The sequence below is a fragment of the Doryrhamphus excisus genome, chromosome 5 (assembly GCF_030265055.1).
Source record: "Doryrhamphus excisus isolate RoL2022-K1 chromosome 5, RoL_Dexc_1.0, whole genome shotgun sequence".
Classification (NCBI taxonomy): domain Eukaryota; kingdom Metazoa; phylum Chordata; class Actinopteri; order Syngnathiformes; family Syngnathidae; genus Doryrhamphus; species Doryrhamphus excisus.
The window spans coordinates 4,944,325-4,956,658 of NC_080470.1; the positions used below are offsets into that span (position 1 = coordinate 4,944,325).

General features: G+C 42.1%; 1 protein-coding gene and 1 long non-coding RNA gene across 2 annotated transcripts in view; both read right to left on the reverse strand.

Moving 5' to 3' along the window:
* The window catches only part of cachd1 (cache domain containing 1), a 67,287-nt gene extending 63,965 nt beyond the window's left edge, over window positions 1-3,322 (reverse strand). Inside the window, exon 1 of the mRNA XM_058073793.1 lies at window positions 2,742-3,322. Within this exon, the coding sequence (XP_057929776.1) occupies window positions 2,742-2,990 (249 nt within the window). The 5' untranslated portion in view covers window positions 2,991-3,322. The remainder of the gene's footprint in view (window positions 1-2,741) is intronic.
* A 4,173-nt stretch (window positions 3,323-7,495) lies between these two features.
* Window positions 7,496-10,810, reverse strand: LOC131129841 (uncharacterized). The gene is made up of 3 exons (XR_009129903.1): window positions 10,688-10,810; window positions 9,630-9,706; window positions 7,496-7,588 (listed from the first exon to the last, which is right to left on the reverse strand). It is a non-coding gene; the product is annotated as an uncharacterized LOC131129841 (long non-coding RNA).
* Between the last annotated feature and the right edge of the window lie 1,524 nt (window positions 10,811-12,334).

Below are 12,334 nucleotides of genomic sequence, written 5' to 3' on the forward strand. Positions count from 1 at the left end.
TATCACTGAATTATATATGCAAACTACAGAAAATGATGAAAGAAAAAAAAGACAGCAAAGTAAGCAGAGACATAAAATGGGACAAATGAGGCAGTGAGTTCACAAACCCAGGTGAGGGAGAGGAGCTGCCACAAAGGAAGATCTAGGAGGATCAGAGGAAGCCCTCAAAGCTGACTCCTAGAGCCAGGATGAAGGCATCACAACAGTGTGGCAGCAGTGAAGATGAAACACCATTTGGGGCCGGGGCTCCCCCACTGCCTCGCCTCGGTGTTCAGGGCCTGTGAGCTCCTCTGCCTCTGAAGTCGACCCCCGCAACCCCCTCCAACCTTCTTCCCTCACACTGCATCTCCCTCCATTTGGCGACTCAACGAGGCTCTGCTAGCTTGCACACGGCAAGGTGATGTTTTTACTTTACACCACAGATTCGGAGCAAATGTTCGATAAAGGTTTTTTGCAATTAAACGCCTACATAGAGTGGTGTCCCGCAGGGCTGAAAAACAACATGAAAGCATCTCAACTCCTCTGCAAAAGAGTTCAGGACGACCTCTTCAAAGAGTAATTATGAAATATATCTGCCACAATAAAAAGGTCTTTTCAAGAACTTACATTTTTACAATGCTAGAGATAAAATCAGGGCTCCGGACTACGACTAAATGGTCATATGCCAGTTGAAAAATAGTCGATTGATGACAGCTTGTCACAGTTTAAACCGATGGATGATCGCTCACATTTATAGATAGATAGACTCCCTTTATTGTCATTGCACAAAAACACAGCAGTGAAATTGCCAACGAAATGTCGACTTTTATATCGACTTTTCCACCATCTTTGTTTACACATTTTGCCTGGATCACACTTTGTTCTGTTGCTTCAGCATCAGCTATCGTGCAAGAGTTATCTGAATTACAGTTATTTTATTTTTATTTTTTTACCACAGTGACATTTTGTCTTTATAACAAACAAGTATAACGCAGTTCGTTCGGAGTAGGTTTTTGTCGCACAGAGAAGCTACAGGTGGCTATCACGTTCATGGAGTACGTGCTAACGTACTTTGTTAAGCACTTAACAACCTTACGCTCTCTCTCCAGAATTCAGATATGATGCCTGTATTTAATGACAAATGACCACAAAGTTGCACAAGTTGGCAAGCCTAACAGTCAATTTGCTGATTTTATTATAATTTTTTTTTATTGCGGACAACCTTCTGCTCCACCCTTCAGCCCGGTACTTCACAGTAACGTGCAAATGAGCTAGTTTGCCAATCAACATTGACTCCTTAAAATGGAGCAAAGTTGGAGTTAATAGTATTTGTCAGTAATATACTGAAAATTAGAGGAAATGTGGATGTTTACTTTGTAATTCAATTTCGGTGTGCGCCCCTAAATGTTCTGCTTGCACTCCTAAAAAGTTAGTCTGCAGCCCTGAAGATTTATATACAAAAACTGGGATACTTTTATATGCACTATAACTGATTATGGTTTATCAGTAAGAATAAGCCATGAAGAGTGTCTATAGCTATAACTATATATTACAACCACCTGATAGTAAATCTAATTAACATAAAGGGATGGGCCCAGCACTGTTCTGATAGGACGACATAAACGGACACTTCATTGAGTAAACATGTTCAACATAATAGGATGCAATACCAGTATTATGTAAAACATTCTGGTCCTGGAAGAATAATAATGTTTTTATTAACAGTGTGTGTATTATTGAAGCATTGCTTATATGTATGTATACACTTCTACACACTGTAACTAAGCAGACAGGTCAGCACCTACAATTGGGTGCTTATGTTTACGCTAAAAAAACATTAACACTAGCATATGCAAGATGCTAATCTATTTCGGAATAGTGACATGATTAGCATGCATTGAGCATGTGAAAACATCTACGGAGATTGCTGAAACTGCTAAAATTGGGTTAAGAGCTATCCAATGCATTATTAAAAAGTGGAAGGGCTTTGCGCAGTGGTCGCCATCAATGCCAGATGAAAAATTAAAACAACTCTGGTCAGAAATAAATGTGACATTGCAGAAGATTGTGAAAACAACGCCACAGTAAAATGTGTTGTCAGTATTGAATCTAAAGGGAGTCTAACATGAAATACCAGTGTATGACCTTTTTTTTTATGTATATGTATACTCTTACTAGACCTGTATGCATAATGTTTTGCTTGTGTGTGAGTCTAAAACAGCCTCCTAAATGATCATTTAAATGTAATTTGTAAACAGAAATTAATAAAACTATAACCATTGTTGTCTTACAGCACAGATTGACAATTCAGTTGCATTTAAGGCACAGCAGCAGCACATAAAGAGACATGATTTTTGTTTTGGTAATAGTAAATAGTATAAAAGAATGGCATCATATCCGACTGCATTTTGAATATGGCGATTTAAAATGCCTGCAAGATAAATATTTTATGATGATCAGCCTATTGCATGCCTTAAATCAGATTGTTCCAACTTTAGAGCTCAGTTTTACAGAGCCTGGTGGGAGTAAAGTGAAGCTCCGGCGTGATGATGGCCCACATAATAACTTCAAAGCTCTGCACCCAAGAGAGCTTGTTGTTTCGTAACAATCCTCAGCAATGTTTCCCTGTTGTGGTTTTAAAGGTATACATATTGTTTCAAACATTGTTTATACCGGTATACCGATTTTTCTCGATTCCTGCTCCTCCCACTCCAAGTGGGCACAAGAAGATCCCCCACAAACGACATTAAAAGCATATTTACCTGCATAGTAAAGACTCCCAGCTCCTGAGAGGACAGCTTTTTCATCTGCTCGGACAGAACTTGTGCTTCTTCCAGAATGGAAAACTCCGTGTCAGCTCGACAATATCCACAAGAAAGAGCCCAACATGTTAAAAGGAAACCCCACGCACAAGCCGACAAGCTCCCGTGAAGCCCGAGCAGAGTATCCAGCAAAGCAGCGCGCGGATTCAGCGTCAAAGCCAAAGTGCTCCGCCTGATCCTCCTCGCCATGATGGTTATACGGTTCTTCAAAGCCCACAAAGCACCGTGTGTGAGCGGGTAGAAGACGACAACTTAAAAAAGGGAAAACTACTTTTAAAACTTTGCTGTGTGGAGTCCGTGTGGCCTTTGCCTCCGTGTTGGCGCTCCAAAATACCCAGCAGCGCAAACCATTGCACTTACTCGAAATCCCAGAAGTGAACAAAATAGATCCATGCGTGGAAAATAAGTTTTTTTTCTTTGAAAAGGCGACCGGTTCTGGTCCGCGCCTCTAAACTCCTGCAAGTCTGGCAGAGCGTGTGAGAGAGCCCGAGATTCACCACAATGGGGGTGAAAGTAAGGGGGCGTGGAAACGCAGTCATACAGACGTCCGTATCCACAGATCAATGGATCAGGGTGCTATGACGCCTTCAGGTACAGCTGGGAAATATTTTCAAGGATTCACCTTAGCTCGGATTTAGAACTTATCCTGCTTCATTATATTAATTCAAGAGGAAGTTAATATTAAACGAATGTTTATTCGTTAAGTAGATGCAGAGGTTCAGAGTAAAAAAAACAATAAAAAGCATAATATCCCAAGGCTAGCAGACGTGTCTCAGAATGCTAATTTGATGTGAATGCGCGACTCAAACTGTGTGAGCCATACGGCAAATTTTGGTATCGAGCCAAAGTCAATTAAACTTTTCCACAGAGGGCCGCAATCCAATCCTGTTTGATCCATTTTAATACTTATTTAATTTTGTAAAAATGCTAAAACTTTCACTGTGTATTATTAATTATTAGTGTCAACATTTCAGCCTTCTAAAAAAATACTTTCATATTCAAACACAAAATAGGTGAGTCCAAAAATGAATAATATATACACATAGCAAGGCAGCTGGAATTATGATGTAAACGTGCAAATCATTTGTGAAAGCAAACAGCTGGTACCTCTAGTCATACGATTTCATGGTTATCAATCAACATTGATACTTAAGTTACTGACTAATTGTAGTATATAGGTGAAAATAGTACCCAGTCTCCCAAAGTCAGGCATAGAAAATGAATAAAATAATTCATTCATTCATTCAACCCTGGACTGGTCGCCAGCCAATCACAGGGCACATATAGACAAACAACCATTCACACTCACATTCATACCTATGGACAATTTGGAGTCGCCAATTAACCTAGCATGTTTTTGGAATGTGGGAGGAAACCGGAGTACCCGGAGAAAACCCATGCATGCACGGGGAGAACATGCAAACTCCACACAGAGATGGCCGAGGGTGGAATTGAACTCGGGTCACCTAGCTGTGTAGCCTACGCACTAACCACTCTTCCACTGTGCAGCCAATGAATAAAGTAAATGAATAAAAGTTTGTGAGGCATACTGAAGAGAGGGTTCTGGAGCTGAATCTAAGTCTAATCGTCTGAGAACATCAACGTGCAACCAGCACAAGGGTTTAGTACATTTTGATGGGCATCTCAGTTACTCACTCCCGATTTTCCTCATTCGCTGGTGGTCCCAGATTGCAACCCCAGTGAAAAGCGGGGATTTCCTGTATATGTTTAATTTAGAAGGCACTAAGTGTGATGGACAAACCCATTGGTTTGCAGGACAGTGCTCTACAGCTCAAAAGCGTGACTGATTCTTACTTTTACTGAATGGATGGTCTGTTTGTGTGTTTGGCTGCAGACTCCATCAGATGTTCACATGGCGGTCAGATGCTCTGACACTCGGGCAAAGTACAAGGATGTTTATCGAACGGCAAGACGTGCTGTCTCCACGACATGCATCATCAGTTACTCAGAAAAATCATTTTTCTCTGAAAAGGCCATTCCCCACTTTTTGCTTTCCGAGCTGTTTTTTTCTCCATACAATCTCTTCAACTCATTCTGACCTATTTTTACAGATACAAGTTAAAAAAAAAATAATTCCCTTTCTACTTTCTCCAAAAGCAAAGGGGACCTATTATGCTCATTTTGCGACCCTTTGTATTGAGTTGTGGTGTCCTATAGAGCAGCTACACACAATAACCCACAAAGAAAACTTCTTAGATTTTCCAGAATCTGCACCTATTCATTTGATTTGTGCTTCCTGCCAAAACGGTCTGTTTTAATTTATCCACCCACGGCCTGCCTCCGCTGTGATTGGTCACACACCCAAAGTGCTTCATAACTATGAACCATATAAGGAAATTCGCCCCTCTGTGACATCACAAAGGAACAATTTTACCACGCCGTTTCAAACAGAGCGTTTTGAGCCATGCCAAACTTCTTTCAGGGCTCACTTACAAATGCGCAAACCTCATTATCTGAAACTTTGGTATCGTTTAACACGAGAATACAACATTCCTACAACATGTTTTGATGAGGAATTGACAAATGCCAAAAGTGATCACCGAAAAAACAGGCTTTTATTGCAGATTTAAATTATCTCACAATAGGCACAATATTCCCTGATAAAAACATGAGCTACTGCTGCCACAGTAACCCACGCCAAGTTAAAACTCTCTGAACTCCCGATGGCTTTAATATTAATGAACAAAACCTCATCAAGATGAATATATAATTTAATGCACAGGAAAAGATCCTGAAGCTCCACCATGTATCTACATATTTAATGGTTTCCCCTCCACAAAACCTGTGAGCAGTTTTAGGGTGATGGTACTCACTAACACAAAGTGATGAATACATTACCATGAGTGTTTGTGTAAAGCAGCCCAATGGCAGTACCACAGAAGTGGGTTCATAGCATACATATCAATTGTTACACCTAGTGTGACATGCTTTACTCCTAATGTTATGACTTTATCTCTTGGCTCATGTTCTTAACAAAGTACAAGCAAAGCCACACCACTGGAAAAATACTAATCCTGACTGACTGACTGTCATATCTCCCCCAAAAGAAGTGCACCATCCGAGCAAACTACAGAATTTAATTACATAAAAAGTGTATCCTCATTAAGTAAGACACAGAGAGTGGCGTTATACGATTATGCCATTTGCATGTTTTTAATTACAGCAGAGGCTCACACAAAGCCACCTGCTTTGGAAAGATAAAGGAGTGACCGAGGAGAAAAAGTGGGTCTTATTAGCCAAGGACTGAGGAAATGAGGATATATTTATTGAGCTGCAGGGTGCTGCGAGGTCTCTGTGAGGTTCAAAGCCAGACAGCCAGACCTTGGGATTTCACATGCAGCTTTAATGTTGCTCTGATGGAAGGAGATTTATTCATTACAAGTAAAATATGTTACCTGTCGTGGACATCTGATAAAGTGTCGGAATAGACAGGAAACAAGGAAAAAACTGCTTTCTGTAGTCGTCCTAAATAAGGCTGAATGTGATGGATCAATTCAACACCTTTGTAGCTAAGAAAATATTGCACAGAAGCTAATTATGCTATAGTTTCAATCTGAATACGGGGAGTAGCTTTCCAATGACTAAGTCATCCTCAGCAAATTCAAATACAAGGGGACCAATTATGCTAATTTTTTGGCCCTTTTTATTGTGATGTGACTCCTCTAAGCAGCTACACACAATAAAGCTTTTTAGATCTTCCAGAATCTGCACCTATTCCAGCTGTATTTCCTTGGATTTCCAAAACGGTCTGTTTTAATTTATTCCGCCCACGCCCCGCCTCCAGGCACATCCACTTCAATGTGATTGGTCACACTGCCAAGCGTTCCCGATGATTTACAGACAACTTTCCCCACTGCTACTGGCTGGAAACCCTTGACTTACCGTGTATGAACTCAAAGTGGTAACCTAGCTTCAAAAAAATTCTCAGGGTAACACTGATATTATTGGACATTTCGTACCTTTCTTTTCTGACATTTTTTTTTATTTTTAAGTAACGAAAGAAACATTAATTTAGCTTACCATACTACAACTCCGGAACATTGTATTGCAGCCCCCTTGAATATGAGTTTGATGCCAATACACTGTGCTTGACGACGACTGATATTGACCGAGTAACAAGATCTTCCTTCTCGATTACCATGGCGGCTTGTTGATCACTGTATGTTAGACTTAAATGTAAACAGCCCCTCTGTTCCCAACTGACGTCCTGGCAGCTTCAGAACTAGAGCTTTGGGTCTCTGGGCAGCCATCCATCTGCTGACAGGAAACCCTCCTGGGACAAACTAGCTGGACCCGCTTCCTCATAATGTATCCCAGACGCCTGCATCACAAGGCTTTTCACAAGAAACAGATCTAAACTGCAGAAAGGCTCACATTGTTCAGGGGTCACAAGCGACATTGGACGCACAGCTACACATATTGTTTACTGACGCACTGGACCCTGCAACATTTACTCGTTTCTGTCAATGGCTTTTTGATCAGGTTAAAAATGTGGCTTTTGCTTTTTTTGCTATATATGACAACAGGCCAGGATGGCTGTAAATTAGTCAGGCGTTTTCCAAAAAGCCAAAGGACACTATGTCTTACAGGCAGATGCTCTAAACACAACATGTACAAACCAAATGTTACCAACAGCTAGCCACCAGAGTTTTGCATGGGTCCAAATTTAAAAACCCAGAACCACGCACCTGCCAATGATCAGAGGGCATGGGGAGATGGACTGCGTCAAGTTGTGATGGTTCCGCAGTGCCTCCGCAGGTTGTATTCTGTCAAAACAGTGATTACTTATTTACAATATATTTAATTTTGGAAAATGCATAGTTTGTATTGTAGTCCATATTCAAATTAAAATGTTCAGTATAATGTTACAGGCAGCACGGCGGACGAGTGGTTAGCGCACAGACCTCGCAGCTAGGAGACCCGAGTTCAATTCCACCCTCGGCCATCTCTGTGTGGAGTTTGCATGTTCTCCCCGTGTATGCGTGGGTTTTCTACGGGTACTCCGGTTTCCTCCCACTTTCCAAAAACATGCTAGGTTAATTGGCGACTCCAAATTGTCCATAGGTATGAATGTGAGTGTGAATGGTTGTTTGTCTATATGTGCCCTGTGATTGGCTGGTGACCAGTCCATGGTGTACCCCGCCTCTTGCCCGAAGACAGCTGGGATAGGCTCCAGTTTTCGTAATCGGACATTTGGTTTGCATGATACCAAAAAGTGGGCTACACAGTCGTCAAGTGGTTGGCGTGTAGGCCACACAGCTAGGAGACCTGAGTTCGAGTCCACCCTTGGGCATCTCTGTGCGTAATTTGCAGGTTCTCCCTGTGCATGCGTGGGTTTTCTCCGGGTACTCCAGTTTCCTCCCACATTCCAAAAACATGCTAGGTTAATTGGCGACTCCAAATTGTCCATAGGTATGAATGTGAGTGTGAATGGTTGTTTGTCTATAGGTGCCCTGTGATTGGCTGGCGACCAGTCCAGGGTGCACCCCGCCTCTTGTCCGAAGACAGCTGGGATAGGCTCCAGCACCCCCGCGACCCTCGTGAGGATAAGCGGTAGAAAATGAATGAGTAAAATGTTGCATTTTTGTTGATAGTGCCTTATTTATTTAAAGGCGATCCATCTTCTGTTACCTGTGCATCACTGAGCCGTACACCTTGGTGTCGCCCCCTGCAGAGCAAAGGAAGTACTGCATGAAGGTTGACTGGATGCTGACATTATTCGGCCGATGTTTGGTGGGCCATATTAAAAGCTTTTGGGCTGCCAATTAAGCACCCCTCCTATGGAACGTCTATACCAAGTATAAATTCTACTCATCTACTGCCATTCATTTTCATGACTATGTCTCTTACATGTTTTTGTCTGAGCAGGGTAGAGCGATAAAGTAGGCGCCATACTGTTTCTATGGCAACTGGCTTCTTTCAAGTTTTGGCCCCCTTCTTACAGCTGGATATAACAACCAGATCTGCGCTGTTCTTCCCCCCATCTCACTCTCTCGCTCCCATTGCTACATCAAAATGTTCTCTTTGAAGACTTAAGCTGATTCCAAGTCAGACGCAAAGCTATTTCTAGCTCTATTCACAACTGCTGTTTTGTGCAGTGCTATGTTTGACGTCTGTGTGTATGCATGAGGAAGACAAAGTGAAATCAAGGAGTCAGTGGACTTTGTAAGCTGTAGTGGGGGTAAAAAAAAACAAACTATGTGCAACACGAACACATAACCGAGCAATATGACTGAAAGGCTGCCTGCTGGATGCTGATAATGACAAGTATTGCTGCTTCATGTGTTTGTATGCAATTATGAGTGAATGCGTGTGTTGTGCTGCAGCAGGGACGCAGACATTAAAACAAAAACCTTAAAAAGCAAAGTGGGAGATGGAGAAAAAAAAGGAGGACAAGAGCAGTAAATTGTACAAGATGAAAGGAACGGAGGGGAGGAAGAGGAGAGGAACCACAATATGTTGTGTCATGTAATATACTGTGTACCACCCAAGTGAGCATGAAATATTAATTTGAGTATACAGAAAATCTGATTTTTGGAAAGTGGTGATGATGCATGCGTTTAATAGCAGGAATGGTCACGTCTTCACTGGGTGGGAAAAAGGAGTTTTCTTCCTTTCATAATTAAAGACTCTGGTACCTCCACCTCAGTTCCAGTATAAAGGGACAGTTTGTATGTGGAGAGGAGGATTTTTCCAATTAAATCATTTTCCAGCCAATAACTGGCAACCTCTTTAACAGTGGAGGCCAGGAGCTCAAAGAGAACAATCGTGAAGAAATGGCTGCCACAGTGTGGTTTTGCGACATACCGGCGACCAGGGTGCCCGTCCTCATTTTCATTTGGACCACATTTTTTGTGGGTATGATTTTGAATGGTTGCTTCATCCTAAGGAAGAAAAAAACACAAAAAGGAAAATAGTTAGGAGAATATATATAACTTTTTCCACAAAGAAAAGTCAAAAAAGATGTGGGGGGCCATTTTGATTTTTTTTTAATGTAATAATTCTTAATTAAATGTGTTTGTGTTAGCTTTGTGTTTTCAATGACAACACATACAACACAGTGATTACAGCCGCTTGACTCCATCAGTATAGAAAGCACTTGAGTCATGCTGTACTGCATCTGTTTATGATCAGCATAAATTGTATAGCCATTTGTGTGGTTGACTTTAAAGGGACTGTCTGTCCTGCTACCCATTTAGCTGTCAGGCCTGTGTGATCCAGTATAAGGAGGGAGACCTGGTGATATGGATATCACCGCCAATGGCTGTTCATTAACTGCTTTATCATCATTTTCTTTCCTGCGTAGTACCTTATAAATCTGGCTCTTTTGCGGCCATGCCCCAGCTCGTGTAAACTGATATAATTTATTGCCAACTCATGTTCCATCAAGCAGGGCCCCGCTGCAGCAGTGGCGGGTAGAACCAAATTTATGCTACTTGTAGCCGATTCCTGTTATTTATGATAGCTTAGAAATGATATCTCCCGATACTATACGATGAAGAAAAGCTTCCATTTCTCCTGTAGCTTCTGGTCTTTGGACTCCAAATGTGACTTTACCACAGTGAGCAAGCAGTGCAGTTAGTTTGGAGCTTGTTTTTGTCCCACTGGGATGCTACTAGTGGCGACTACGTTCATGGGACATATACATAACTCACAGTATGGCCGCCGAAAATAATAGCGTTGTGAAGTATATTAAGTCAGTTTTGCCAGTAAACATCTCGATGACTCTCAAAAACTTTGAGAAAATATTCTGTGGTCTGATGAGACAAAAGTTGACTTTTTGGAAGGTGTGTGTCCCATTACATGTGTGTCCCATTACATTTGGTGCAAAAGTAACGCTGCATTACAGAAAATGTACATCATACCAACTGTAAAATATGGTGGTGGTAGTGTGATGGTCTTGGGCTGTTTTGCTGTTTCAGGACCTGGAGGACTTCTTGTGATAAATGGAACCAAAATCCACCAGCAAGTCTACCTCTGAAGAACTGGAAAAACAAAATGAAAACTTTAGAGTGGCCTAGTCAAAATCCTGACCTGAATCCTATTGAGATGTTGTGGTATGACCTTAAAAAGGTGCTTCATGCTGGAAAACCCTCCATTGTGGCTTAATTGTAACAATTCTGCAAAGATGAGTGGGCTAAAATTCCAAGTTATCACAAACGCTTGATTGTGATAAGTCGGCCAACCAGTTGTTAGGTTCATTCATTCATTCATTCATCTTCTATACCGCTTATCCCCATGAGGGTCGTGGGCATGCTGGAGCCTATCCCAGCTGTCTTTGGGCGAGAGGCGGGGTACACCCTGGACTGGTTGCCAGCCAATCACAGGGCACATATAGACAAACAACCATTCACACCACACTCACCAGTTATTAGGGTTTTTTTTTTTGGGGGGGGGGGGGGGGTCACTTTTTCACACTTCCAAAGAAAAAGCAAAACATAACATGTCACACAAAGCCATTCACAACAAAGGTATGGACTCCTATATTTTGTGCAACCTTCCAGGTCTATTTTTTCCCAGACCTGATAGCCCAAATCAGGGCTATTCAACTGGCTTGGGAGCTAGAGAAAAGTACACATAATAAACGTGACGATTTAATGATACGCACGTGTATGGCTGCATGTGAAAGTGCAAAGACATCCATTCATGTCTTATCACCAGGAAAAAGGGGCGTGATCATTATCACCTATCTGATCTCACGGTGCAGTTGAAAGGAGCTACCCACACGGCAGAATGTGTCACACAAAGACTGTTTTGTTGATGCTGCAGTATTCCAGGGGCTGTGGTGTAAGAAGATGGAAGATAAAAGCAGTAGCCTTTCAGCAATACAAATCTCTGCTGTGACCATTTCATGAAAAATCTTTCATTTCTTTGACGCCATCATTGCAATGCTGTACAAAAGGGGGGGTCCAAAGTGTTCAATGTTCACGGCCCTCTTCGTCGTGCTGCTTCATATGTATCACTCCTAATCTATTTTTGTTTTGTTTTTTTAAGCTATGTTTGAATATATCCATTAGGTATGTGATTAATTGGCCTATTCCTTCATCTAACAATGGCGCAGAATGTGGAGGGTGCTCAGATCCAGGGACCGTGAACCAACCTCCCTTGACAGCCTCGGGCCAGGAGGGGCCCCACAGCATTGGAGACCGATCTTCAAATCTTCAAGGGCTGAGTGGAACCAGATTCTAAGTCTTTTTGGAAAGAGGCTGAAGTGGAAAGGGGGAGTGAATAAAGAATGGCAGGCCTTACGCTTGGAGCCCCACAACTGATTCACACACATGGAAAGCATTAGACCTCCATTCCTCTGGAAAGATGGATGGATTACTAGATGGAGAGGCTGAGGCTGTGTGGACTGAGTGCAGGCAGAGAAAGGTAAGGAAGGGTGGAGAGGGTTGAGGAGGGTGGGAAAGCAGGGAGAAGTGAAGGTCGGGGGAAAAGGAGGGCTCTGTTTTGGGGATGCCTGTGTTTGTATGAGGACTCTGCAGCTCCTTATATAAAAACCTACAATAAAG